Source organism: Penicillium cataractarum (genome assembly GCF_028827025.1).
Source record: "Penicillium cataractarum strain IBT 29864 chromosome Unknown utg000007l, whole genome shotgun sequence".
In the NCBI taxonomy this organism is placed as follows: Eukaryota; Fungi; Ascomycota; class Eurotiomycetes; order Eurotiales; family Aspergillaceae; genus Penicillium; species Penicillium cataractarum.
Genome location: NW_026622743.1, coordinates 3,220,058 through 3,247,944, shown reverse-complemented (window position 1 = coordinate 3,247,944; position 27,887 = coordinate 3,220,058). Strand labels below are relative to the sequence as shown.

General features: G+C 48.3%; 13 protein-coding genes across 13 annotated transcripts; 7 read left to right on the top strand and 6 right to left on the bottom strand.

Annotated features, from left to right (window-relative positions):
- Positions 1–135: 135 nt before the first annotated feature.
- On the top strand, positions 136–1,971 carry N7496_008715 (uncharacterized protein; the record flags this gene model as incomplete). The annotated part of the gene is made up of 6 exons (XM_056701634.1): positions 136–420; positions 486–539; positions 593–816; positions 885–1,183; positions 1,240–1,877; positions 1,942–1,971. 6 exons carry the CDS (start codon positions 136–138, stop codon positions 1,969–1,971), a joined length of 1,530 nt encoding a protein of 509 aa, XP_056553697.1.
- A 674-nt stretch (positions 1,972–2,645) lies between these two features.
- On the bottom strand, positions 2,646–3,325 carry N7496_008714 (cupin domain-containing protein; the record flags this gene model as incomplete). The annotated part of the gene is made up of 2 exons (XM_056701633.1): positions 2,646–2,875; positions 2,929–3,325. The coding sequence occupies 2 exons, from the start codon at positions 3,323–3,325 to the stop codon at positions 2,646–2,648; spliced, it is 627 nt and encodes a 208-aa protein (XP_056553696.1).
- Positions 3,326–3,675: 350 nt separating this feature from the next.
- On the bottom strand, positions 3,676–5,460 carry N7496_008713 (uncharacterized protein; the record flags this gene model as incomplete). Its single annotated transcript, XM_056701632.1, has 5 exons — positions 3,676–3,917; positions 3,986–4,197; positions 4,259–4,777; positions 4,827–5,104; positions 5,155–5,460. 5 exons carry the CDS (start codon positions 5,458–5,460, stop codon positions 3,676–3,678), a joined length of 1,557 nt encoding a protein of 518 aa, XP_056553695.1.
- Positions 5,461–6,065: 605 nt separating this feature from the next.
- Positions 6,066–7,193, top strand: N7496_008712 (glycoside hydrolase family 88/105 protein; the record flags this gene model as incomplete). The annotated part of the gene is made up of 1 exon (XM_056701631.1): positions 6,066–7,193. One exon carries the CDS (start codon positions 6,066–6,068, stop codon positions 7,191–7,193), a length of 1,128 nt encoding a protein of 375 aa, XP_056553694.1.
- A 707-nt stretch (positions 7,194–7,900) lies between these two features.
- Positions 7,901–10,648, top strand: N7496_008711 (alpha-L-rhamnosidase; the record flags this gene model as incomplete). Its single annotated transcript, XM_056701630.1, has 1 exon — positions 7,901–10,648. The coding sequence occupies one exon, from the start codon at positions 7,901–7,903 to the stop codon at positions 10,646–10,648; it is 2,748 nt and encodes a 915-aa protein (XP_056553693.1).
- Positions 10,649–10,807: 159 nt separating this feature from the next.
- sit1 (putative siderochrome-iron transporter Sit1) lies at positions 10,808–13,051 on the bottom strand (the record flags this gene model as incomplete). The annotated part of the gene is made up of 9 exons (XM_056701629.1): positions 10,808–11,187; positions 11,248–11,307; positions 11,365–11,646; positions 11,696–11,753; positions 11,816–12,235; positions 12,292–12,396; positions 12,450–12,590; positions 12,648–12,731; positions 12,806–13,051. The coding sequence occupies 9 exons, from the start codon at positions 13,049–13,051 to the stop codon at positions 10,808–10,810; spliced, it is 1,776 nt and encodes a 591-aa protein (XP_056553692.1).
- A 2,145-nt stretch (positions 13,052–15,196) lies between these two features.
- Positions 15,197–17,468, top strand: N7496_008709 (uncharacterized protein; the record flags this gene model as incomplete). Its single annotated transcript, XM_056701628.1, has 6 exons — positions 15,197–15,318; positions 15,371–15,445; positions 15,509–16,084; positions 16,157–16,345; positions 16,403–16,668; positions 16,723–17,468. The coding sequence occupies 6 exons, from the start codon at positions 15,197–15,199 to the stop codon at positions 17,466–17,468; spliced, it is 1,974 nt and encodes a 657-aa protein (XP_056553691.1).
- A 61-nt stretch (positions 17,469–17,529) lies between these two features.
- Positions 17,530–18,246, bottom strand: N7496_008708 (DJ-1/PfpI family protein; the record flags this gene model as incomplete). Its single annotated transcript, XM_056701627.1, has 1 exon — positions 17,530–18,246. The coding sequence occupies one exon, from the start codon at positions 18,244–18,246 to the stop codon at positions 17,530–17,532; it is 717 nt and encodes a 238-aa protein (XP_056553690.1).
- Positions 18,247–19,058: 812 nt separating this feature from the next.
- Positions 19,059–19,724, top strand: N7496_008707 (zinc finger MYND domain-containing protein; the record flags this gene model as incomplete). Its single annotated transcript, XM_056701626.1, has 1 exon — positions 19,059–19,724. The coding sequence occupies one exon, from the start codon at positions 19,059–19,061 to the stop codon at positions 19,722–19,724; it is 666 nt and encodes a 221-aa protein (XP_056553689.1).
- A 788-nt stretch (positions 19,725–20,512) lies between these two features.
- On the bottom strand, positions 20,513–21,344 carry N7496_008706 (putative acetyl xylan esterase (Axe1); the record flags this gene model as incomplete). Its single annotated transcript, XM_056701625.1, has 3 exons — positions 20,513–20,683; positions 20,743–20,922; positions 20,991–21,344. 3 exons carry the CDS (start codon positions 21,342–21,344, stop codon positions 20,513–20,515), a joined length of 705 nt encoding a protein of 234 aa, XP_056553688.1.
- Positions 21,345–22,108: 764 nt separating this feature from the next.
- Positions 22,109–23,850, top strand: N7496_008705 (uncharacterized protein; the record flags this gene model as incomplete). The annotated part of the gene is made up of 3 exons (XM_056701624.1): positions 22,109–22,729; positions 22,803–23,375; positions 23,446–23,850. The coding sequence occupies 3 exons, from the start codon at positions 22,109–22,111 to the stop codon at positions 23,848–23,850; spliced, it is 1,599 nt and encodes a 532-aa protein (XP_056553687.1).
- A 571-nt stretch (positions 23,851–24,421) lies between these two features.
- N7496_008704 (ubiquitin-conjugating enzyme E2 variant) lies at positions 24,422–26,134 on the top strand (the record flags this gene model as incomplete). Its single annotated transcript, XM_056701623.1, has 1 exon — positions 24,422–26,134. One exon carries the CDS (start codon positions 24,422–24,424, stop codon positions 26,132–26,134), a length of 1,713 nt encoding a protein of 570 aa, XP_056553686.1.
- Positions 26,135–26,557: 423 nt separating this feature from the next.
- Positions 26,558–27,589, bottom strand: N7496_008703 (uncharacterized protein; the record flags this gene model as incomplete). The annotated part of the gene is made up of 1 exon (XM_056701622.1): positions 26,558–27,589. The coding sequence occupies one exon, from the start codon at positions 27,587–27,589 to the stop codon at positions 26,558–26,560; it is 1,032 nt and encodes a 343-aa protein (XP_056553685.1).
- Between the last annotated feature and the right edge of the window lie 298 nt (positions 27,590–27,887).

The following is a 27,887-nucleotide window of genomic DNA, read 5'->3' as shown; positions in this document are numbered from 1 at the left end:
TCCCGTAGTCATCGCTCAGGCGATTGAGAGATAAATTGAATGCAATAGCCGTGTCCAGTGGACCCTTGAAATTGGTATTTCCCAGACCCAAACTCGTCTCCGTCTCCGTCAACAGAAGGTTGAACACCAACTGCCATGAATAAAACCAGTGAGATCAATGAGGCCCCGGAGGTCGTGGAGATGGATGTGGTGAAGGAGCAAATGAACTATGACCTCATCGATCGTGAAGTTGCCGAGTACGCAAATGCGACCATCGTGGAGGTTGACGAAGCCACCAATCGCCGACTCAAGAAGCTCATCGATAAGCGTGTGATGGTGGTCATGGTTATCACCTACCTAATTCAAACTTTGGACAAAGGAACGATGTCTTATGCGTCCATTATGGGCATTCAAGAAGATACCCATTTGGTGGGCCAACAGGTCAGTCGCACACCGTATGCACTGGTACCGTTTTGGGCCTAAAATAACAATGGAGATTTAAATAGTACTCGTGGATGACAACGATTCTATACATGATCATTTTGGTCGTGGAATTTCCGGTAACTGCACTCCTAGATGTGCGAGTTTTGAATCTTCACTTACAACTCGACAGGAAAACTACATCATTCAGCGAGTCCCAATCGCCAAGTGGCTATCGGGCAATATTATACTATGGGGAGTCACACTTTCTCTCCAGGCTGCAATGAAAAATTTCGAAGGCCTGATCGCACTGCGAGCATTCCTGGGTGTTTTCGAAGCTGTCAGTCAACCGGCATTCACTTTGTTGTCGTCTATCTGGTACACACGAGAGGAGCAGGGTGGGGCAGTCACATTTTGGTATGCTCACGACTCGGCTAATTTGCGCATGTTACATTATGTTTTACATTTCTGACCTAAATCTACAGGTTCATGATGAATGGATTGAATCAAATTCTTGGTGGTCTTTTGGCATTCTGCTTTTCATTCATCCCCGAAACCTCTCCGATCAGCTCCTGGCAAGCTCTTTTCATGACATATGGCATCATGACCGTTTTCTGGGGCGCATTTGTTGGCTGGTGGATGCCGGACTCTCCTATGAGAGCCCACTGCTTTACTGAGAGTGATAAGCATCTTATGGTAGAACGTGTACGTCGCAACCGTACCGGCTTGCAAAATCGCAAATTTCGCAAAGACCAGGTGTGGGAAGTTGTCAAAGATCCACAAGGTAGGTGATTGACAACTCTTCCCAAAAAGGGTTGAACGCTTTTTAACAGTCTAAAGTCTACGCCATCGCACTTATCCAGCTTTTGCTCACTATTCCCTCCGGTGGTCTCGGTGCTTTCAACAATATCATCGTCAAGTCATTCGGCTTCACCACTTGGCAGACCCAGCTGCTTCAAATGGTCTCCGGTGTCGTCCAGCTCACTGCAATGCTTAGCGCTGTTTGGATCGAAAAGCGTTATAAGCAAACTATTCTCGTCATGATGGCCTCGGTGGTACCCACAATCGCCGGTGTCATTGTGCTCCTAACCGTTCCCTTCTCCCATGATAAGCGAGTCGGTCTTCTCTTCGCCTACTATATCATGATCGCGTACTGGGGCTGTGCTGGTCTTGCTCTTTCCATCGTGACACGTAATGTCGCCGGGCAGACGAAAAAGAGTGTGGTCATTGCCTGCAATTTCGTGTTTTGGGCCGTTGGGAATGCCATTGGCCCCCAGACCTTCCAATCCAAGGATGCCCCGCGCTATTTCCCGGCACTAGCAGCCGTGCTGGGCTGTTTTGTACTTCTGGAGGTTGTTTTGCTTTCACTACGCACTTGGTATATCACTGAAAATAAGAGACGCGACCGGAAGGTCGAACAAGGGGAGGTGACAGCCGATACGACGTTTGCTCACTCGTTTGAGGATATTACTGACCGAGTAAGGACGAACGAAATTTCTTTCCTTGATAGAGAAGGTGCCCTCAGCTAATCGATTTGTTTAGAAAAACCCGAACTTCCGCTATATTTATTAGTGGCGACTCGCACCGGGCAGACAAGACGAGTGGATGTTCAGTCGCAAGGCTGATGGGCGAAGAGTATATGATGGAATGTCACCTAGAAACTAATAAATAGCGTCGTAAGTCAATTGCCACAAGAGAGAAGCAGAGTATATTATTCCCTATTTTTTTCTCTCTCTCAGGACGGAGTAGATGCTATGTAGTAAACAAAATTAAAACTAAGCCCACAACTATCTTTTGCCTCCAACATGGCGTTTCTGCATCTGTCCATGATTGACTAGTTAACTAATTAACTAAGTAGTAAGTTCTGCAAGTCATCACGGTGGAAGTTTGAGAGTCAGAAGAAATGAGCCTCTGGAGATCGTGCCTCGGAAAGGTTTAGCTAGATACGCTTTCACTACCACTCTGTTGAAAAATATTTCTAGAAATCTTTTGAGCCGTCTCCCTAGACAGCTTTAGAATTATATCACGGGCTCTTCTTCCCAAGGAATATCATAGAGAGTAGAGTTGGAGCTATCCTGATTGGGCCTGCTAGTTTATCTTGCGGACTGAATTGATTGACGTGACATTGACAAGATACCGTCATTGTTTTAAGAAAGGAGCAGTGCCTTCATTTATCCATCAGTCGCTTTGCGAAGCAGACCTCAAATCAAGGCACTGTTTGTCCATACATGAGGAGTGAAGTCCATTTAAATTAGGACTTTGTAATACTCTGGATAGGAGCTCTTGTAACCCAAAATATACTTTCCCAGCACGAGCCCGCCGAAGAAATTCAACAGTATCCCCAAGGGTTTCGCTACTATGGCAGGCCCTGGTAGAGCAAGAACGACGCCGCCGACCCAGTTGAATAGCAGGACCTGCGGCAAACTCCGTGGCACTCCAGCCTTGCGACAATCATCTCGATAAGATTGTACGTTTCCTAAGCAATTAGTCAGTGAGGTTCTGGAGGACTTAAGAGTTGACTTGACATACGGAAGAAAGCCTCATCTCGTTCTCGCCATTGCGGCTCAAGAACAAACTCGATTACCAGTTCCTCCGATTCGCTATAATTGCGAAAAGTATGAATCGCCTTGGCTGGGATTGTGATCAAATCCCCCGCATTCTTAAGTATCTTTTGCCCATTATACAAGAACTCAGCAGTTCCTTGTAGAACATGGAATGTTTCGGTTTGGTGACGGTGCCAGTGGAGTGGTGGTCGTAATGCGATGTTTCTGTTTGCTTCACCCGAGTTGGGTGGCCAACGATTGACCACTAAATATCGGTCGGTCGGAGCCTTGAACTCGATGCGAGAGCGCCCTCCATCAAAGATCACAGGGTTTTGGTTCGCAGTTACTGTGCGTGGAACTCTTTTTGCTAAGAAGGAGAGCATTTCGCGTGCGAATGTGGCCCGGAAGATGTTGAGGTGCAAGTGATTAGAGGGGCGCAGAAGTTTCCCTTGTTGTGACCAGCGCGTCTCGGAGCCCCCTACTTTACAACACTTATTTCTAGTCTCGATGCACTTGGTTTGAGAAGATAGCCTCGACGAGATGAAAATATGAATACCTTCGAACAAAGGACAAATACCACCGCCAACCCGCTGAACGAAGAAATTTCCAAGCTAAATATTGTATTCCGCTGATGGTCGTTGACTCGGAGATAAGAGCCATCTCGGTTGATCACCCCGCAAAAGACCGAGACGACCAATGTCCTTTCAGCGATTCAACTCCTCGAACAGCACGTTCAGTAAACATAGCGGAATCGCAAATTCTCCCGATCTGTCAGATCCTCAAATCCTTCAAAATCCGTAGTTTCTTCAGATCCGGGCCCTTCAGCACTGGCCAGCTGGTCTTTCTTGTCATTTTGCCGCTTGAGGTGGAACCGCAAATAAAGCAAAACCAGCTCCAAGAGCGTATAGCATCCAAGGTGAATACTGAAGGCAGTAAAATAACGAGGAGCATCATTCGTCAAAAATATCTGGGGGCCTATTTGATAACCATCATATTAGTCCAAAGAAATTGATCGGAAACTCAAAATTCAAGGTCAGTCTTACCTATCGCGTTACCTGTAGCCCAGGCAATAAAATTGGCAGCAATAACTGTCGACTTTTTAGTCTGCCCGGCAATATTTCGGGAGATCATTGAAAGAGTAAGAGTCTGTGCGGCCCAGAATGAGAGTGTGATGTAGTAGCTCATAAGCAAGCCGGCTTTTGTAGCTGTCGTCTTGTTCTGCACGGTCATCAGAACAATAGTTCCAATGAAGGAGCTGATGACCAAATAATATGTCAGGATGTGTTCAAAATATGGCAATAGTATGATAAACTCACGGGATGCAGTAAGCTGCCATGACAATCAGATTTTGGTTTGTCTTTTTGACGAGCCACATAGAAGATAGCAGGACAAAGATGATGTATGCACCCAGAACCATGGAGAGGAGTTGAGTTTGAAGTGTTGTAAAGTGGAATCCTTTGATGATGATGTTGGCAAATGTTCCGAGTCCACTCGTCGGCAGGGTTGTGAAAAGCTGAATTCCGCAGTAACACCACATCTGGGGATCTTTCAAGGCCTCAATAACCTGGTATTTTCGGAACTTCTTATTCTGAATACCCGTTCGGTTGTCTCGGACTCGCTCAATCATTAGCTTCTTGTCTTCTTCGGAGAAACATGTCGCTGTCATAGGAGAGTCTGGCATGAAGAGCAACACAAAAACCCCGAAAAGCACCGAAAAGCATCCATAGGTGATGAACAGAGCTTGCCAGGATTTAAGGACTTTATCAGAGCCAATGAGACTAAATAAGTAGGCCAATAGACCACCAATCATCTGTTGAAACCCATTCATCATATACCTAAAAGCTCTCAGCATGTCGATTATCCAGATAATAGGGGTCAACCTACCAGAAAGTAACGGTCTGTGCCTGTTCCTCACGTTTATACCACATACCGGAGAGGCGAACAAAGCTTGGTTGCGCACAAGCTTCAAATATGCCGAGCAAAATTCGACATGCCAGGAGACCTCCAAAGCTCTTGACTGTTGAATGAAGTGCCAGAACAGTCCCCCATATAATGATGTTACAACCAAGGTATTTTGCGATTGGAACACGTTGGATAATCCAGTTGGTAGGGTATTCAACCACCAAGATCGAGAGGTATACGCACGTCGACAGCCAGGAATACTGTGCCTTGTCAGTAAGTTCCAGTGGCTGCAACCAGCAGAAAAACTCACCTCATTCCCGTGCAGGTGAGCGTCATCAAGGATGCCCATTATACTCGTGAAGCTGAGAGTTCCCTTGTCCAAAGCCTGCACAAGATAGGTGAAGACCATAATCGTAAGGACTCGGCGGTCAATCAGCCGTTTCAGACGACGAGAAGTAGGTTCATCGACCTCAATCCGCCCCATGCCTGCATATTTCTGGACTTCATCGTCGACACGATCACCCACCTGCGCCGACTTCAAATCCTCCACATCTGTAGTGATATGTTGCTCAAGATGGGCAGAACCCTTCACTTCCTTTTCCTGGGCGTCTCCCATGTTGGGATGCAGTAAGACTAGCCTTAGTATCAATGAAAAAGTGAGATATTGGATTGAAGTGTTAATCTGCGAGATCGACTCTATGTTAGAGAAACACCTTGCAAGAGAGATAGCTGCGGTCTCTATATAGCTCTCACCCGCGACTCGACCGCTGTATTGAAATTTGACCACACAGTAGATGGGAAGATGACTCCACATTCCCCGTAACAACCCCACATGTACTGCTTATTGGAGCTTAACCCCGCGTTGTACTCCCCCGGATTGACGCCGCCAAACTAAGACTTGCCAAGACGGAGAAATCGTCGACTAGACAAAGAAAGTCATAAGCACTTGCTTCGCAACCGAAGCCCAACTATCCCGTCGAAGGATCTAGCACACATTCGGCATATCTTCCTTGTCTTCAGTCGGTGTATCAATCCCCGAGCCTTCAGAATCTCGAACGATCGGGGCAAAGATGCACGAGAGGTGCAAATCGAATGATAACAAAGGCAAACGAATGAACCAATAAATTTCATTACTGACCATCCCTTGAATCAGCCGAGCCACCGCGATTTTTTTTCATTGCCCATTCCATCCGCCAGGAGTTTCCATTAAAGCGCCACACCATGTCTGCCCAAGAAACTTCGTCGGTCATTCGACCAAGCGCATCAGACATAAACGGCACCATCAACAGCCTGATCCATAACCTAGTAAACATCAAGGATGAGAGTGGGCGTTTCCTGCTCCATTTATCGGACGGTCGCATAATTGACACAAAATCATGGAATGGCTGGGAGTGGACTCATGGAATCGGCCTTTACGGGATCTGGAAATACTACGAATTGACCGGCGACCCCTCGCTTCTCAAGATCATCGAAGACTGGTTTGCAGCCCGTTTCGCGGAAGGGGGCACCACCAAGAACATCAATACTATGGCGGTCTTCCTTACCCTAGCCTACGTCTATGAGAAGACCAAAAATCCTACGTATCTTCCTTGGCTTGATACATGGGCCGAATGGGCCATGCATGGCTTACCACGTACCCGCTACGATGGTATGCAGCACAAAACGTATGCCATGGAGCACAAACAGCAGCTTTGGGACGATACGCTGATGATGACCGTGCTACCACTGGTTAAAATCGGCAAACTACTCGGGCGCGAACATTATATCCTCGAAGCCAAGAAGCAATTGTTGATCCACATTAAGTACCTGTGTGATCACAAGAGTGGCCTTTTCTATCATGGTTGGACTTTCGAAGAGGGAGGCCACAACTTCGCTGGCGCGCTGTGGGCCCGTGGAAATAGCTGGATCACTATCGTCATCCCCGAAATTATTGAGCTCATGGAGCTCTCTCCAACGGACCCGCTTCGTTCATACCTCGAGGATACTCTGGATGCTCAATGCGAGGCGCTCCAACGGTTGCAGGAGCCCTCTGGCTATTGGCGGACATTGCTTGACCAAAAGGACGACGGTTCGTACATCGAGGCCTCGGCAACGGCTGGATTTGCTTTTGGGATCTTGAAGGGTATTCGCAAGCGCTATATTGGCGAAGGCTATCGGGCTGTGGCAGAAAAGGCTATCGGCGCTGTGCTGAAGTCAGTTGATGAGAATGGCGAGCTACAGAATACTAGCTTCGGGACAGGAATGGGGGATGACCTTGATCATTACCGAAACATTGCTGTCACAGCTATGCCTTATGGGCAAGCAATGGCCATGATGGCTCTTGGGGAATATTTGAGAACATACATATAGTCAGTTGTTTTTTGTTAGGAGCATTATTCTAGATTTACAGAGAATACCACTATTTCATTCCAAAGTTCTAGCTCTAACTCCAGTATTTACAATGGCCGAAGAAAAGACTTCGATTGAATCAGAGTCTGAAGGCACAAGGCTGCGCGAGGGGTCAAAGCCCTGATTTGTTACGTGTCTTAGCTTGGCATGTACAGAAAAACAACAAGCTCCTGGGCGCAAGGCTTATCAAGTCTTGTGTTGGCTTGGAAATCTTGGCCAATAATTATGCCCCCTTTACAGAAAGAGTAGTCGAGTGGATGGAATTATTGCACCAAAGTCCGCAAATCATGCGGCTTCTTCCCGGGGCTAGCAAGGCTACCTGCTGGAAATCAAAGCGATTGGACACGGTTCCGCTAACGTTGCTTTTCGCTAATACCGAGTTGCGTCCGTCCATCGATATGTAGCAATTTTCGGGGCAATGCAAACCGAATAGTAAATGTGAAATGACTAGGTAGGATTGATTGTGCGGGGTAATTATGCGAGGTAGTGAATGTGATCGCGATGTGTAACACGAGAGAGGAAGGAGGCATGGTTGGCGGTGAGATTGTTCATGTCTTGATCTACAGAAGGAATTAGAACGACAAGAAAGCATCTAACAAGATTGAGCCTTTTTTGCGTTTCGAGGAAACATTCTTGTATCAAAAAAATACCACAATCTCTCAAGCTTCATGGCCGAGGATCAGATGCGAATCACGCACGGGATTTCCCTCCAAACTCCCACCTTCGATAGCCGCCAAGATGGTCTCGGAATAGGGAATGCCACACCTCAAATCTCCTGGCGCTTTTTGCACGACGACCTCAGAATCGCAGGCTGGCAACAAAAGAGCTATGAGATTGAAGTTGAGCGTCGGGGTACCGTGGAAACATACCTTGTCGATTCCCCTGAATCGGTTCGAGTGCCATGGCCAAGCTCGCCTTTGAGCTCCCGAGAAAGAGCCGCCGTTCGCGTCAGGTCGATCGGAGTCTCTCAAGATTTTAAAGAGCCCACTACAACTGAACGGTCGGCTTGGGCTTCAGTTGAGACGGGCATACTCGACAGAAAAGAATGGCGTGCTCAGTTGATCACAGGCCAGCAAGAAACATCTCTTGAAAAGCCAATCCGCCCTCTTCTCCTAAGGAGTTCGTTCGAAGTCTCCGATGTCTGCCCAAAAATAAGCCAAGCACGCCTCTATGTTACTGCACAGGGAGTTTACCATGCTTACCTGAATGGAACTCGTGTGGGTGACCATTTCATGGCACCCGGTTTCACCTCCTATCGATTCCGCTTTTCCTACCAAGTATTCGACGTGACAAATCTCATTAAAAATGGCTCAAAGAACATTCTTGCTGCAGAGGTTGGCGAAGGGTGGTATGCATCGAGTCTGTGGAGGGAAGGTCGGCAAATATATGGCAAAGACATTGGGTTGATCGCGCAGTTGGAAATCACCTTCGAGAACGACCACAAGCCACTGGTTGTGACCACGGATGCGAGCTGGGAATGGAACACTGGCCCCATGCTGGCTAGCGAGATCTACGATGGCGAGACTTTTGACATGGCACACGAACAGTCAGGTTGGAAGACTGGAGCTCAGGCTCAACCGGGCACCCAGTGGAGGAAAGTCACCGTCTTGCCCCTTCCTTCTGCCACATTCTCAGCGCCAGATGGGCCTCCTGTTCGTGCAACACAAGAGATACAGCCACAGAAGATCTTCAAATCTCCCTCTGGGAAGCTACTGATTGACTTTGGGCAAAACTTGGTAGGGAAACTACGTGTTCGCGGATTGTACAAGCCAGCTGGCCATCGTGTGATCTTCCAACATGCTGAAGTTCTCGAACATGAGGAAATCTGCATGCGTCCACTTCGTGCCGCAAAATGCACGGATGTTATCGTATGCTCAGGCGACAAGTTAGAGAGTTGGTCTCCTAGCTTCACGTTCCATGGCTTCCGGTTCGTTCAAGTGGATGGATGGTCTCCAGAAGACGAACTTTGTCCGCTACTCGCGGAAAATATCACAGCAATTGTCTTGCACAGTGACATGAAGCTAACGGGCTGGTTTAACTGCTCTAATGAACAGATAAACAGACTCCATGAAAACTCGGTTTGGAGTATGCGAGGAAATTTCCTTTCTATCCCAACAGATTGCCCTCAACGCGATGAACGCCTCGGCTGGACAGGTGACATTCAGGTTTTCAGTCCTTCCGCAAACTTCCTATACGATACCGATGGCATGATTGCGGACTGGCTTGTGGACCTCTCACTGGAGCAAAATGAAGGCAATGGTGTACCTCCGATGATCGTACCCAACGTGCAATTTGCGAAAGAGTCACGGCCACCGCAGGCTGTCTGGGGGGACGCTTCCATCCTAGTCCCATGGGCCTTATATACATGGTTCGGGGATAGAGAAATACTCTCACGACAATATCACAGTATGAAATCTTGGCTAGACAAAGGATGTTCTCGTGGCGAGGATGGGCTGTGGACGACCTCGCTTTGGCAACATGGAGACTGGTTAGACCCATCAGCCCCGCCTGAAGATCCTGGGAATGGCCAAACAGACGGTGTCTACGTGGCTGACGCATACTTGGTATATGTAACGGGTGTTTTGAGCCAAATAGCGACCATTCTTGAATGCTCAGATGATGCACGAAAATACTCCGATGACCACCTTCGCCTCAAGCAGGTCTTCCAAGAGAAATACATTACACCCAAAGGGATGGTGATGTGCGACACTCAAACCTCGTTATCACTGGCATTATTTTTCTCGCTATTCGCATCAGAAGACCAGATAAAGAATGCCGGGGAGCGATTAGCTCGAAAAGTGCGCTTTGCTAAATTTCGAGTTGCCACTGGCTTTGCTGGGACCCCCATCGTGACACATGCGCTGAGCCGGACTGGATGGCACCAGCTTTCATACAGAATGCTACTAGAGACCAGTTGTCCGTCATGGCTGTATCCCGTCACAATGGGAGCTACCACGACCTGGGAACGGTGGAACAGTATGCTTCCAGATGGCACGGTTAATCCAGGCCAGATGACCAGCTTTAATCACTATGCGCTAGGGTCTGTCAGCAACTGGCTTCACGAATACGTTGGAGGCATCAGTGTTATCGAGCCTGGCTGGAAGGTCTTCAAAGTCCAGCCAATTCCGGGCGGGACGATTCGCAACGCCGATATTCAATATGAAAGTCCATATGGCTTGATCAAATGTTCGTGGAGCCTGGATGACGCTTCGGTCTTCTCAATGAAGCTTCAAATCCCTCCCAACTCCTCTGCACTAGTTTTTATGCCAGAGATGGAGGTCAACCCAAAAGGTCGGCAAGGGACAGTCTTTTACTCTGGTCGCTACGACCTATCTTGTAATTTTCATCCCGATCCATGGCCCCCGACTCCACTCGAAACATTGTTCAAGCCACCTGCACGAAAGGCCACAAGTTGAAGAAAGAAGAGTTGTTTATACATGATGAGATAGATGTAGATCTAGATTGAACTAATGGCGATTGTCTCCAAGCACAAGCCCGTAATCACTTTAAATGCGCAAACGTCCTTGAACAGGCGGAATTCGTTCCGCGGAGAATGTAATAACGAATTCTCACTTTCAAGCTCTGTCCAGGCTAGAATCTGAGATAGATTCTTCTTCTGCTTTGGCAAGAGTCTGTTCTTTGGTCAATTTCGGGTTCCGAATGCAAAGCGCGAAAATGATCAATGGAATGGTCAGACAAATGCCGGTGATACAAAGTAGACGCTGGGTTTTCTGGTAGGCGAGAATCACATTATCCCTGTCGGGCGTCCCAACGGGGTTAGCGTCAGCAAAGACTAGAGGTTGTGCGTATACCTCTGCGGCTCGAGTCGCATTTCCAAGCCTATGAGTCAGCTCTGCCGGAAGTACTTGATTCCAGATAGCACCAGAAATCGTATTTCCTAATGCGCTGCCAATATTGTAAGACGCAAGGTAGATTCCAGTAACGACAGCGAGGTCTAGTATGTGACGATGTAAGTTTCATAGTTTAACGGGACTCGGACTAGTAGCAAACTCACGTTCATGTTTCGAAACAGCTTGAATACTAGCTTGAGCAGGATAGGGAAACATTCCACCAGCTAGGAGACTGTTAGCAAGCGAAGAAACCCTGTTAGTTGATAATTTCAAACTCATACCGAGACCCAGAAGAACTTGTCCGCCAATAACCCCTGAATGACTTGACCCACTAGAGCCACCACGATAGTGGATGAGGATGCCAAAAGCGATTGTGAACAGCACTGTACCGGCGACGATAAAGGGTTTCAATTGCCGGACCTTGATAATAATCAACCCAAGGATAGTCCCGGCAATGACAGATGTAAAACTGTAAAGTGAAGTGATTCGAGTGGCACTCAGCACCGATTCGTCGAAGCTCACATAGAGTACAGTGTATAAGAAGTCACCCTGAAGATACCAGGCTAGGAACTAGTTAGATGATTCTCCGGTCAGGATGTCAGTGTAGCATACCAGTATTCAACATAACCGCAATCCCGAGTGCTCCCCAAACGCCGCGATCTTTGAGGCGCTATATGATGATGCATTAATTTTTGACCGATTTGTCGTGCCCAAATCAGGGTTTAGACTCACTCTAAATGGCAGCATAGGATATTTGCATGTCTTCTCCCAGTATGCCCACACTGGAATTAGCAGAATGCCAATTACCAATGGGGCAATGACTTTTGCGGTTTTCCATTGGGCGGTCACGCCACCAGCAAGAGTGAATGGAACCAAAATACAGGCGAGCATAGCAATCATCAATATGATCCCGACAACATCCAGATGCCAAAAAAGCTCCACTGCAAGCCGGCGACCACCAATCAGGTCCATCGAGCTTTTATAGGACTCCAGTTGACCAGATGATTTGGCGCGGCGGTGGACAATAAACAGGACGGTGATCAAAGGGAGAGCGCAGATGGGGTAGATGATGGCAAACATTCCGATGCCCCATTGCCACGAAGTAACTTTGAGGACAGCGGTCGTTAGATTTCCACTTATCCAAGTGTTTATCTGTGGGTAATTTATTTAGCGTTCGTTACTACTGTAGGGATTGAAAAAGAACTCACAATGAACGGCAATGCAGGGATATAGGAGAAGAGAAGTCGGGATCGAGTGGAAGTAACATCAGCAATCAAGACCTCCACAAGCAGCATGATGCAAGTATACCCGATCTATAATAGCAGTCAGATCAAGGTATCATCCAGAACTCTTACGAGATCCTTACCTGGTAAATCACAGCTCCTGCGCAGAAAGCTTCCACGCTCTTAGAAAAAGTCTCGATGATTGTTCCCACGGTATAGAAGATAATTGACACAATAATAAGCTCGACTCTGCCGAAGACATCTGCAATTTTTGCGGCCGTGGGCTGAAGAAAAACTTGTAAGCCAATCCGGGCGCCGTCCTCGATCTCCAGCTAACATACCTGTGCGGCCGCAGCGATGACGGCGCGAAGAACATTAACCGTAGCTAGCAGACTGTGTTGCCCATAGCTTTGTGTCGCATATGGCTGCGATGAAATGTTTTAGTCTCTCTTTCATCGAAAAGAAATGGAAGACTCATAATTTTCTTTGAACATCTTACCTGGTAGGTATAACGGACGGTGCCATCTAGACCGTAGACATAGGCGATAAGAAAAACGCCGAGAAACAGAAAGATGCGATCCACAAAGCGAAAATGCGAGGCAATTATCTCGATGCGCCGAACACCCGGGCTGCCTTCACCCAGTAAATTAACTTCCTGGGAGGGGCCAACCTGGGGTTGCGGGGCCTTCTCCTGGTTCTCACCGAAGCGATCGGCGCTGGAGCGTGGTGCCAGAATGTCTGCCATGAGGACTCGCAACTGGCGACCAAGGACGTCAAATTTCTTCCGAGAGAAGAAAAATTTTTTAGCGCATAGCCCTTGCCGTCCCTTTATAGGACAGGCAGCCTGTGGCCAAGCCCGTGGCCTGAGAAAAAGTGCTTTGCGTTCGGAAGTAGCTCATCCCACTGAAGTGGAGATCCACAATTTTCCATCTTATCTGATGGAATCAGGCGAAGGACCCTTTCTCGCGCCCGAATCAGAGTGCCTGATTCTTTGCCCAGGGACACTAAACCCTTGGTTTACATATCTCAACCACTCACCGAACGAGAAAATACTCCACCTCGTGTTCTCGCCGCGGTTTGCAATTTCCACAGACCGCGTGCCATGCGACCGAGGCCCCTGGTGGCTGAGACATTTGTACAGCAAGTTCAGCACGACAAGGCAAATTATGAGTGGAGCTGTAAGAGCATTCAAGTTTAAATAACTGCAAGACCATCTAATTACATATATCGATTTTCCAAGATTCGCTATCAAGATAGTAGAGAGGAGATTGACAGGATCTTTGGGCTCTGACTTTTCTCCAAGCCGTCTCGTTGTGCCCACTGACTCTGTTGTCTCCGAAGACAAGCCTGTCCTTTCTGAGATTTATGATGACTACTCAACATATCTCGTCGAGCAAATGGAGTTTGGCACCCTCCACAAACCCAATTCTTTTCGCCAGAATGTGTTCTCATGTGACGCTTGGCATCGCTTTTCCTAGCAAATGGTCGTTTGCAGATATTGCATGAGTATGGCATGGTACGGTCGTGCGTCACCAAATGTGACTTGAGGTTGTATAGTCTCGTAAATGTTTTTGAGCAATGCTCGCAGCGAAAGGTCTTCGAAGAATTGGACTTGACTCCCAAGTCTGGCAGGCATTCTGGTTCAAACTCTGACCTCGGAATCATAATCTCATTGTGTATATCTTCCATTCTTTCTTCAAAAACGCTATTCGGGGATTGCGTAGATGGAGATGGTGCGGTATTTGATATATCTAGGCCTCCTTGATCGGTCTGGTGGCTTATCGCAATCTCCGTCAACGCTTGGCTATTGTCATTCTGAGCGGATAATTCAGAACGACAAGTTTTGATATAGTCCTTGCGAACATCCTGTCCAAGTTCAGTGCTATAACCAGTAAAATCTGCATTCGTGTCCTGCTTTGATCGTATACGATTCTCGTCTTGTTTGTCAAAATCCGGAGTATATTGCTTATAAGCCATGGCGGGTAGTTGGTGATATGTTGTATACAAGAGCCTCCTTCATATACAAGTGAATTGAGGCTCATAATAGGAGTCGCAACAAAATCAGGAGACAACGGAAATTCATAGAGATGGCGAGCCTAAGCACCTACCCGATGCGGCTCTACGAGAGCACAGCCACCCCACCCGGGTTTCAGCTGAGCACCCATTTGCTCGTAACGAGTGTTAGCGGGCTGCGAAATAGGCAGCGAAGCACCAAAGAAACCAGATTGTCAGCTTTATTTCAATCTCGCTCGGTCTCTCCTCTAACTTGCTGAGGCATCTGCTATGCTAAGCAGGCGAGGCTGAATGCTAACTTACGCGCTTTTGGTATGTAAGCGTGACCAAGAACAATAACCCCTCAGATACTTAATGAACATAAGAAAAGCTCACCATAAGTGAATGATTTTGGTGTAAGCTTTCTCGTTGTGCTATTAGATTTCGCAGCCTATGGCGCATTTGGACCCTCCGGCTGGTTGGGCTCATTGGAGGGGTCGTGCTGGGAATGATGAAGCAGCCTGGGGAGGACGGTTTGTTTATGCTAATGAGCCAAGCGGATCAGTTCGGGGGTCGCTAATATCTATCTGTTTGACTGGAAACAACTCGTTACGGACTGAGCTTCCCGTTTACCCACTTTGCTGAACAGAGCGCGTCTTTAAACTCTCTTGCCCGACCGGTGAAAGTACACGATTTCTAACGTAAACAGCTCCTTAAGAATGTGGTGCTTGGTGACTACTCACTCTACAGTACTTAACTAAATGATGGTGGGAGGGGCATTGGATTTGTCAGCTGGTACGCCTGACAGGATTTGGTGGTGACCAAACTGTCTTAGCATACAAGCCGTCATCCTTCGAGCTAACAAGATTGAGACAGCGGAAGATATGAATGACTGACAATGGATAACACAATCCCGATCCACTCATCCCGGCAGCGGAGGAATGCGATGCTGGCGTGCGAAAAATGTCGTGTCCTCAAGGTGAAATGTATCCGGCCCGAGGAGGGACAGCCTTGTACCAAGTGCGCACCACAGGCCCGACCGTATAATTACACCTTATGCTAATTTGAGTAGATGTGCCAGATCAAATTCTCATTGCGTAGTTCCCGAACCGAAACATAGAGCTCGAGGTTCACAACGAGCGAAACCGTACGTGACGCTGGGGTCTCCGCACTTGAAAGGTGATTTTTTGCTGACAGGAAGGGGATGAAGGCGGCTACTCGATCTTGAGTCCAAGCTCACCGATATCATCGGTCTTCTTTCACGCTCGAATGCACCCCTTTTTGGAGTGGAAACCTCTGTGAATGTGGATTTTGGACTGTCTGCGATTCCCGGATATCCTAGTGATAATTCACTCCGACCGACTGAATGCATGAGCGGAGAGCACCTAGCTAATTTTGAATTGAGTGAAGGTCCAGAGTCGGGCGGAGAACAGAATACCACTGAAGATGTTCTGGAACATCCGTGGGACTCATCTGCTGCTACAAGTGCCGCGTGGATCACCGGTTTGGGACTCGGACCTGTCGTCCTCGAGAATCTCTTGGACAGGTTCCGTGGCATGGCATCTTCTTTTCCATTTGTGCGGGTCTCGAACGACTGTACTGCTGCATCAATGGCTAAAGATCGACCCTTTCTACTGCTTGCAGCTGTTGCTGCTGCGTCCTCGAAGTATTGTCACCTTCAGGATGCTCTGATCAGACGATTCAAAGAGTCCCTGAGCGAGCGGGTAATCATGGCTGGCGAGAAGGACCTAGACCTGCTCCAGGGGTTACTTGTCCACCTTGCATGGTAAGATGTCGGATCGGGGATTGGCTCATTTTTCGTCGACATCAGAAACACTCGCAAGCTGACCAATGGAAGGTTCCATTTCCATTTTGTTCCAGGAAGTCAACAAGCCTACCAGTACATACAAATCGCAATCAGCATGGTCATTGACCTCTGCCTTGATCATGAAGTTACCGACCTACTCGAGCAGCGAATCAAGCTTGGCGATACATATAACCTGGAAGCGTGCCGGGCGTATCTAGGTTGCTATTACCTGTCTGGCATGTATGATGCCAATCTCAATCATGATGGGCAATTTTAGATTTGAGCTGACCTAAATAGAATAGCAATGGCTTCGGGGAAGCCCAACAATCTTCCATTCCGCAAGGATATGCTTAGATGCGCGATGACGCTGCAACAGCAACCAGAATTCGAGACAGACCTCCTGATATACCCAGTGACGAAAGTTTTGCAGTTCACCGAAGAAGCCTGTGAAACTTACCGGCTGGAAGGTATTCATGGCCCCAGGTTGTACATCCATGCTGAACAATTTACAGCGTGGTTAGAAGAATGGTGGTCGTCCCTATCGATGGATCTCCGCAACACGGGTAGGAACTTCTTAGGGTCTGGGCTTCCCATTTAGCCGACTGACAAGTTTATAGTATTGCTGATCAACGGCTATTATGCTGCCAAAATACGAATTCAAGAAATGGGCTTGGTATATTGCTACGGGCAGAGAAGACCGCCATCCTTAAAGACGCAGGAAGATTCCACAATATTGTCTGCACATCCAATGGTCATCAACAACTTGATTAAATGCGTCAGCTCGGCAAAAGAATACCTTGATCTCTTTTGTGCTCTTCCAGCTGCAGAGCACAGGACCTTGCCATTCTCCGCTTGGTATCAGGTTATTTTCACGGTATTTGTTCTGTACAGATTGTCCGTCGGGCTGCCAGAAGTGCATCAGTGGGACGTAGAGATTGCACGACAGACTGTGGATCTACGAGATTACATTGATACACTGCTGTCTCACTTGCAGTCAATTGAGCCATTGCAAGATGCCCAGATACCCACCCGGAGCCTTTTTACGAGACTTCCCGAGATCATAGGAAGTGTAAGGACTTCTTATGCATTGGCCAAAGAAAATTCCGCAGAGGTTCGTGATAGCCATCGTGCTCATTGCGAGCTTATGTCTTCGAATAACACATCCTCATCTGTTCGACCGTTACACCGCTGCCCTGGAATGCGGTATTCGCGCTGTCACGTCGCTCAGGCTCAGCATCAACCCGCACTACAAAGTGCTATTGCTACGGAAGTACAGAATATAGAAGAGGAGACGGTTTGGGCGGATATATTGTTCATGGATACATTTCCTAGCATGACAGATCCGTCGTCTATCCAGGCTTGACAGGTTATCCATGTTTCCAGACCTCAACCCCGCCAAACTGCAATTTCAGCAAAGCAATACCTCAGATCTTGTCGGGAAAGACATGGGTCGAAATCTTCTTTCCAGTCGAATCATATCGCTGGGGCAGGACATTGAAAAGTCCATCAACATCCCGTGGCTCAAAATCAAGCGACAATGCCGCTTGGATAAGAATGTCCAGCCCAAAAGTCTCTTTGATCCAGTGTGCAACCATATCCATCCCCGCCACAGCTCCACTCCCAGTCCAAATGTTGCCATCAATAATCCACTTCTTCTCCTTCGTCCACTGGACAGTCGGGTACTTCTGCTTAACCCAATTGTACTCGAGGTTATTGACTGTAGCCCGTCTGCCGTCTAGAGCGCCAGTAGCCGCAACAACTGCGGACCCGGTACATGTCGTAAAGAGTAACTTTCCAGAAGCAACATGGCGGCGAATGAGATCCTGCAACTTCGGAGGAAGATTGGTCCTCGCAGGGCTATCCCCACCGACGAGGAGGATATCCAATTCGGGGACGTCATCCACAGCGACCGTAGGTACCATGGTCACAGAACTTGTAAGCTGGTGTACTGGCTCCAGGGTCTCTCCAATATGATGGAATACGAAGTCAGGCGCCTTTGCCAGAATGGCTGGATCCACGGGGGTATAGCGATTGATGCCCTCCATAAGCATTTTACTCGCGGAATTGATCAGATCGCATGGTCCAATGACATCGATTGTCTGGTAATCGAAGACCAGAGCACCAACGTGGATCGGGGCCATTTTGAGAGGAGTATGAGGAGTATTGAAAGACAAATCTCAGATGCAGTTTGTATGTAAGTTAATAATTTTTGCTGTATTTCCCAGCGTTTAAATACTGTCATTATCCGGATGCCATAATCGCGGAGCGGGCTGTAGCCAAGCATCCGTCCTCCGTGGTTGACAGTCTTGGCACGGGCAATGAGATCAACGCATGATCCGTGTCCGTGATTCTAGCTTTAGAAACATAGTGCACTAAGCAATAGTGTAATTTTGTTAGTGAGCCTGATTATAACACCTCCGCCTGGCTCTTAAAAGCTGCAGCAGCCTAGAAAGTCTCCAAGAAGGTCCATAAGGGTGTACAAGGTTAGTCTGGAAAAGAGAATTGAGTCTGCGAATCTCAGATGGTTCTGAGAAAATAGCTTGTCTATGCCCGCACTTGGCTTGCACGAATTTGCAAATTCACGTCTAGGTTGCTGCCCAGAGCCGTGTTGAGGGTTCACGGTCTTTGTTTATTGCCTTATGGCCTTACTTCTGGACATCATGCCTCGCTGTCTTCGGAAAAGGCTGTTATTGCGTTTGCTCCATTTACCACGTCATGTTGGCCTTTCATGTGACCGAATCAAATAATTAAATTGCCGAAATATTCTATCGCTCCGTGCTAAAATTTATCAAAAGCAATCGAGCGGTATAACCTCTTTTTTTACGGCCGCCTCCCGTACTCTGAGATTCAACTACCCGTCCAGCAGCCGGACCCGCTTTTTCTTTTCAAAACTCCACAAACAGCATATCCAAAAGAGAAGTCTCCTTGAGCATATCAACAGTCAACCGAAACAATGTCAACCCACCAGCAAGAGCGAGTGAATACCTTCAATCGCCTCCCTCGCCCCGCGTTCGATGACCTGGGGTGTCCGAATCATTATCATTTCTCCGTGCAGTCCCTTCCTTTCGTCCCAGGAGATGCTGTGTTTATGTTGAACCCCATAAACGGCCACGAACACACCGAAGGCCGCACTCGCATCGCCTCACTGCCGCCAGACCAACAAGCCAAGATCATTGTTCCACTGCTCTTGTACTCTTTCAACAACCGATTCGACAACCCCGGCTTCATCCACCAAATGCATGAGAGTATGCATCCCTGGGCTCCGTGGAGCTGGAGCACCACCGACCCTGTCCTCGCGGATGCAGTCTCTGCACGACTACGCGCAATTGGTGTTCGGGAAGAGCTCTGTCAAGTGGAGGTTTCCGATCCCGATACTGTGGATATGATTGAGGAGAGGTGGACTGTAATGGAGAGACAGCTTGCAGCAGCCATTCCTTTCTTCCCAGATGATTTTGCAGGCCATGTGGACAAAAGCTGCAACTCTTGTGGGTTTACACCCTCGTTGGATGTTTCGCTCATGCGTTGCTCTCGTTGCAAGCAGGCTTATTACTGCTCGAAGGATTGTCAGATGGAGGACTGGAAGACGCATAAGAAGAATTGCCCTTGGCCTGACCCATGAGGACGCAACTTCCTTCGGCCAAGATGGAGATAGATTAGCGCTTTGACAAAACAACGGGGGGTTCTCGTGGCTCAAAGGCACGACTTTACAATTGATCATCTTTCTATCTAGAAGTTTGAATCTGGCGACTAGGGTAAAAGAGTGAGGCTAGATACGCCCCGTCTACCACTTTTTTGAAGTATTTCCCTAGATAGCTTCGGAATTACTGCTGGGGTAATCTTTTGGTTCATGATCAACAAATACTTTTGAAATTGGAAGGGCAAGGCTGCTGCCACCCCCAAGATTTCCCCCGCACACCCCCTGGAGCCCTAGATTTCTGCCTGGCATAATAATACACATTATATTATTCTACCTGGTAGCCTTCTATATAGTGGAGCTTTATAGTAAGTTCAAAACCTGGACTTGACTTCGAAATCATATCATTAGACATTAGGTACTTTGCAAGCTAGTTACCTACTTAGATCGAGAGATATTATGTGCGCTATCCGAAAGACATCTCAAAAGGCCTTCCAAAAGATAAGTACTTGTACTCATCTTGCTAAGCCCGTCAGGCAGAGATTTAAGGCCCCAGGGGGTGACAGCAGTCTCGCCCAATTGAAACCTAGTTAATGAATATTACAGACAAAAGTAAGCGTTATCCTAATGAGGCCTGTCTTTCGTGCGAGTGATAATAGCCTTTTTACATTGCTGAGACCCGACCTATTTGTTTGACTAAATCTTTGTGGCTTCCTTGCACCTTAAACACAGCAATCTGAAACCCGAGCTCAAGAAGGTGTATCGCCGTAGCTTTAAGTAAGCTTGGTCTTAATAAAGGCCAACGCTTGGGAACCATACTCCGCCCCATAACCTTGGTGAGTCGCCGCATTGCTACCATTGCAGCAGTACGGATCCGAAGCATCACAATAAGACTGGATCTTGCTAGCCGAAGGGCAGGAGAAGCCAGCCGGGCGTTCATCAAACTATATTTCAATCGTCAGTATAAAACAGAGAGTTTAGAGCCAGAATAAGGAAGACGTACACCGCCAGCTGCACAAGTGCCAACTTCATACGACAGACCAGCCCTGAACATGGGATCACCCATGAAAATGGCCGCCTTGACCATGTTGACGGCGGCCGAGGAAAGCTGCACGGCGGTGTTGGTGTATCCCTGGTTGGAATCGCCGCCGCCGCACAGGGCTACATCCATGATCTCGCCACCCTAATAACACACGTTAATCATTCACGATATCCATGGTATAATAGATGTTTGGAAAAGCTCGAACTAACCTGGGAGTATCCAACCAAGACCAGCTGGGTACTTGGGCACTGGCTATTGAATGAATTTACTGCCGATGCCACAGCAGCGATGCCCTGAGCGACCGAGCTCGAGTAGCTGACACTTCCACAGGACGATTGTCCACCACATGCAGGGTAGCTAATTGCCTCGGCGGTAGATCCGGAATACGCGCTGAGAACGGCGTTGACCACGGTGCTGGAGGAGCCGTAGCCGGCAGACGCGGTGGTTTCACGGGCACCGAAGACGTGGATGTCGGGACAGCTGCGCTTCTCCACGCCTCCCTCGAGAGGAATAGCAGTAGCGCCAATGGCAAGAAGCGAGGCTGTCAGAATCTTGGAATGCATTTTCTCTGGTTGACTTGGCAATTGGAGGATGTCGAAATGGAAGATGGTAATCAAGGATTGATAATGAAGATATTTTCGTATATAGTCTCCTCCTCGACGAGTTGCAGATATGAACATTTATAGTTGAGGTGAATTAATATGATCGATTGAAACAAAGATCTGTTCCATGTTTCCGTGTAGTATCTTGACAAGATCGAATCCACGATCCCTTGGACCGAAACAAGGGTTTTGGCTAATATAGATGAAGGTTGAAGTTTCACTCGAGGCTTGGCAGGCAACATGCCCCATTTAGCCGTGAAGAAGTTGATATCATTCAATCAGGCTGAATCGATCGGCGTTTCGGGGCGAGGGCGCCAGAAAGAAACAAGCAATTCAGTGTGAAACACGAAAGAGTTACGGGACTGTCTCGGGGTAGGAGTCCTGAATAGGAGGGATCTGCGAAGACCCTGGGGTATTTCCCCGCATTTCAGATCTACCGTGAAGAAATGCAGGTGCACTTTGTATTTTGCCGGGTACCGATACAGCCTAAGAGTAGATGGTCTGTCCTTGAGGGGGAATGTAGTAATTCCGATCGAACGATGATCCCTGGTTGATGGCTTGCCGTATCCATCGCGGGAGGCTCCCCAGTGGGTCAGGATCTTCTTGTGGGGTTTGTGGCTGTGAAGGTGGTTAGTAACTTAGTGCTGACTCTTCAGCTGAACAAGCCTTTCTTTCTTCCCCGCTGCTGACATCATGAAGTTTTTCCTTTTCTCAAATCAGCCGCCATGGGAAAATTAGTGAAACTCCTAGGCTCTGGAGTTGGACTGGCGTCCGAAGCCATCCACGCTGCTCGGTCGCGGTCGCGCTCTGACCAACCATCCTCTTCGGCGAGTGCAAGCAACACCGTTCCCCCAGAGTATGTTGAGGTCGAGGATGACACCGCCGAAAGACTTATCCGTAGTGGGCAAGCTGAGCGGGTAATCGACACCGGCGATGAGAAGCATCCCTCCAAGGCTGCCGAAGCTGGATACGACTCTGAAGGCGACAGCTCGGAATCCGAGGAGCTTGAGGCTCTCGGACAGGATGAAGCCGCCTGGGAACTTGATGAGATGGCCGAGCGTGTGAGGCTGCCTACATACGACGAGTCAGAAGCTGCAGCTGCAGCTGCAGAGCCAGAGGATGTGAAGGTCAAGAAGGAAGAGGCAATGGTGCGCGAGCTTGTTCGAAGGGCCGGAACCCCACCTCAGCCACCACAGCGTATTCCCTGCCCCGTCATCATCCCTCAGCGCCGTCCGAGAAACAAGGATCGCGGATTTGTTCGTGCATATGCTCCCGTGCTTGCCGATTGTGGTATTAGCCAGGAGGTGTTCTTGCAGTTTTTGGAAGATTGTGACAAGGCTAGCAAGGTTGGTGGTTCACGTGTTTCGTCTTGGTCGCAGAAGGAAGAATGAAAGGCCCAGTCAGCTGATCGACATCCAGGCTTCTCCATGGATCGAAGTTGTCTTCGTGGCTGCCGGCATCGTCGGCTTCGTACCCGAAGTCTCAGCACAGATTGTGAGCGCCGTGGTGCAAGTGGTGGCAGGAACGGCACGGGAATTACAGTCGAGATCTCGCCGCAATACCTTCCTGGATCGCGTCAACCAGGACTTACTCATGCCTCGCGGGCTATACGCCATGATTATGACATTCAAAGACGAGATTCCTGGTCAACAGAGCGGGCCCCTGTACAGACTATCCAGCTCGATAGGGAAAACTCTATTCTCCAGCGAGAAACTTGACATCAATCAGACTGTCGCCAAGTATAGCAACTCAGATCCAGAAATGTCCAAATTGAAGAAGGGTCTGAAGGATATACGCTTGACAAGTGGTCAAACACGGACTCAAATTGAGCTCCCCGAGGCTGCGGAGCTGATTTTCCCTGATCTTGACCGAGTCGCGGAAGAAGCATTGGAAGCTGACGGTAAAGGCAAAGAGACCGGTACTCGGGATAAGTTCAAGAATGCTGGTACTTGGGTCCAAGACTACCTTGATCGACGTGGACAAGCTTTCTATGTAAGTTATACTCAGACAAAGAATGACTACAGAGTACTCAGTGAATATATGCTCACGGTGAACCACGCAGGAAGCTGAACACCAAGGATCTTCCTTGGCTGTACCCTCGTCCGACAGGAAGTCGATGGCCTCCCGCTACAATGATCCCAACCATCCTGCGAACAGCGGCTCCTTGATCTCGCTCATCACCGGTGGTGCCGTCAACCCGGCAGCGCGAAGACAAGCTAGGCGAGAGGCCAAGCACGACCGGAGAGCGGCCAAGCGTGAATACAAAGATGCTAGGCGTGTGGCTCGCGGTCGCGCTCCCCGAGGCCCTAGAAGGGTCAAGCGAAGGGGCCAGCGGAAGACCATTCTCAAGAAGATCCTGCGTCAGGACGTACTGTATCTACTGATTGTCAATCTTCCCAGCCAGGAAGAAGTTCAGCAGTCTGTTGCGCAGCTTGAACAAGTCATGTCACAGACTGGTGCACACTAAGTCGTTTACGAATTTCATTCATATTTTCCGAGGTTGAAAATTTTTCGGGTAGTGACGTAGTTCATAGTTTCTACGATGTTCTATCGGTTTATCAATAGAAGAGAAAGAGTATCTTGAAAATTAAAGTACAAATGCAGACGCCGATAACTGGGACTTGGGCTTGGCCCCCAAGATGCAGTGGGCCCGGGCGTGGAAACCGTCAAAGCGGGATCCCAGAAGAGCTTAGACTCGGTCATGGCACTCTACAATTCCAAGCCACGGTCTATGAACACAGTGAGTCAAGTAAGCTTATCATCGGCGGTTAAGGAGGTGTTGTGACTCACTTCTATCTTTATATAGAGACAGGGAACTTGCTGGTTTCCCTTCTATTTGTTTGTTGACATTTTCCTCCTCTCTCTCCTCCTAGCAATCACAAGCTCACGGCTGACACCAACTGGGTATCTTCAACTTTTCCCATCTTTGATCTCTTTCCACTGCAGTATCAACCTCCGGATCTTCCACGCTTGAGTATTGCTGCAGTAGTATCCCTGAATCATCCCATCTTGGCCCAAGTGGTCCCCGCAGAGCAAAAATGGCGATGCAACACTTGCGCCGAGTACACAGGGAAGTCCAAGACGTGAACGACGACTTCCACTCCCTCCGAACAGTCCTGAAAGAGACCGACCACAAGTCAAAATGGAACTTCATCATGTTTCCCAACGACGGAGCCCTCTCACACCTCCCATTAATCGGCGAGCTCGTCATTCCGGAGCGATACCCCGATGCACCGCCCGTGTTGCATCTTTTCACTAAAACGCTCCGGTGGAATGTCGATGTCTACCAGTCCTATGTTAATGATGATACCCGCAGCACAATGTGCTTCGATATCCTTCGCCCCAAAGCATACGGCGGAACATGGGAGTCTGAATACACAATCTCCTGTCTCTTTGCGAGTCTGATGCAGGCCTTGGTAACACCGAAGGTGCCCCAGGACCATGGGGCTGATAAGCCAGAGTTTGTCACCATGGACAGGCTAGCAGAGTTGAAGAAGAGTGTTGAAAGGACATACCGTGCACGCAAGAACCATATCCCTCCTCTACCCGTCATCCCCACTATCCCTGCCGTACCCATTCCGGCAAAGGCCCTCACCTTCACACGACTCGGAAAGGAAGAAGGGCTGAAGTCTCTCGATTTCAAGAACGATGAGAAGTACATCAGTCAGGCCATTTATCTCCAGGACTATGACCAGCCGCAGTTCTGGTCAACTGTCTTGGACCTCAGGAACCTACATCCGGGCGTGGTGTTCTCGGCGATTCTCTCAAACAAGCCCGGTGCCGATCTGGTAGGCAAGAAAAGCGATACAATCTTGCTTCGGAACGGAGTCACTGGCACTGCGGCGAAAAAGCGAGCAGATCATCCTCTGGTATGGTTCTACCACGGAAAGCCATTAAATGATCAAAACCTATCTCTCTCCATCACCATCACAAACGACCAGTTCACCATGGCATACAAGGACGAAAACTCAGAAAAATTCTTGATCCATGGTGACACTCCAATCTCCAAGCTTGGTGAAGCCCAGATTGGCAACGTGAAGGGGATCCCGTTCTATCTGACAATCTATTTGAAGCGCAAATTCGGGGCTGAAGGATTCATCAGTGTCCTCGACCAAAACGAGACGGGGTATATCCATGCAAATCCGACTACCCTGGCTGTTCTCCAACCCTCAAGTCGTCCTCCGAAGTCAGTTAATCTGAATCTTGGGAGTGAGCAGACCGCTCGTTTGCAGGGTGTAATTGATTTCTATGCCTTGGGCGTAGACTTCAAGGTGCAGCGAAGCCTCATGAAGCCAGCAAAGATGACTTTGATCTCTGCAGATGATGTACCGTCGGAGGAATACACCAAGATCATCAAAGAAGTATACACTCCGTTGCGTGACAAGCCAATCGAAGTTGACGTTACAGCTATTGCAGCTGATAGACATTGTGTGGTGTTGATTCTTGACAACACCCTCTGTTCGAAGGGCAGGGGGAAGAAGGGCGAGGGAGAGAAAGAGGAAACTGAGAAAAGGGAGGGAAAGGAGGAGGAGCAGAAGAGCACACAGTTGGCAAAAGACAAACTGCTATGTGTGACTATGCGGTTGCGGGAGGAGTCGATCAAGGCTGACTATCCCGCCATATTCGCTGAGCGAGTGATCGAGGAGCATGCAAAGGAATGGGTCAATGTTGGTGATACATACGTGCAACTGCCCCAGCCGATCAAGATTACATGCCATGTAGAGTTTGATGGCCAAGATAATTTGTTTTAGTAATACCCAATTTAATGTTGAAACTTTTTCTATTCCTATTGGAAATTGCATCTAGATTGAGGTGACGACTCGCCCAGGCTTGCTAGTCTAACACATGACATTAGGGGGACGAGGCCCTAACAGTAGATCGCTTCGAGCCTATTCTAACATTCCATTTTCATTGATAAGTAAACTCTACGAATAATGACAGGGGCTCTATAAAAGACCAAAATATTTAAATAGATCGATGTGGCATATTAATTCTGTAAAATCTCAACAAACTCTTATTCTGGAAGTCGTCGGAAGCTTGGAATAAAGGCAAAGAAACAAGAAACGAAACATCAACATCCGAACACCCACATCAAACAATGAAACCGATCATCAAATCCTCACACATGTATGAGTTCCCGCTAAAATCACGTCGAGAATAATCTTCTTCCTTAATCAAACATCCTCGATATCGAAGCGCATCTGCAGAATATCCTGCCTCTGACCAATATACCAAAGTGAAATCGCAGAAACCTTCTTAACACCCTGACCAAAAGCACCGAGAATAGTATAGGCAACAAACTTACCAATACCAGTACCAAGGAAAGCTTGAAAATCAGCAGATCCCTGTTGAAACACTTTCATTTCCGGCCCGTACCAGATCGTACGGGCAGCAGGGCGGGTCTCATTGTTCATAACGTTAGCGACAAAGATAGTTTTGAGAGTCGGCAAGGGAGCGACACGTTCGTAGGCCATGATACCCAACTCGGAAGCGTAGGGACCGTATCCGTGCCTCGCGATGCATTCAATGAACATAACGCTTTCTTTGGCGCGCCCCTCCCACGTAGTACCCAGATACGCGTTAGTTTCCTGGTTCCAACCGTCAATGACGACCCTTGTATAGTCGCCGTCTGGAAGCTCAAGATTAGCCACATCTTTTTCGCTGTAACCGTATGGTAGACGTTGAGTCTGTTCCACATTGATGTCCCAGGAATCGGGGGACATCTCAAGGTCGTCGAGGGTCATGGTGCTTCTGCGAACACGCGTTACCACGCTCGAGTCTTCCATCGCTTGCTCCAAGTGAGCACCGGCCTCCTGAAGCTTCTCATAGGTAAGGGGTCCTTCGTCCGAGGAAGAATCGTCTGCAGGGCCATCGTAGTTGCTTCTTCGGGGGCACCTGCTGCGGCGGTAAACTGGACGGGGGTTGATAGGGTCATCGGGGCTTAGCCTGTCAATAAGCAGTACAAGATTTTGCCATAATTTTTCAGCGCTCATGATTGCGGCGCGGTGATTTCGATGAAAAGGCGAGCTGTGTATGCGCAGGAGGAGAAGTGGTAAGGAATCGGGGAGGTTGAGAAGATGAAGAAAGAGTTCGACAGTGCGAGGCTGAAAGGTTGGTGATGAGCTCTGGTGCGAGGAGATGACCTCGTCTTTATAGTCGAGTCCCCCAGGGTCTGCCAGTTCGATTGACAGAATGCCAAAGAACATCTTGACAATATGGTTGTTAAATCTAACAACATTCAACAACATTCTGAACAAGACAAAGCCTCTTTCATACTGATTGAGGATGGGCTTTCATGAGCTAAATATGGGAAGCCACGGATGGCTATTATTAGAGACAAATACTCCCTTGAACCGAGGGATGAAAGAAGAAACATACAGAGAAGATGAAAGAGATTAGATTTACAAGCAAGCGTAGAACATTGTAAGATGAGAGTATAGACAATCAAAATGACTTTTGTAATTGCTATGACTTTTTTGTGGTCGTTAATCGTTATAGATCGCC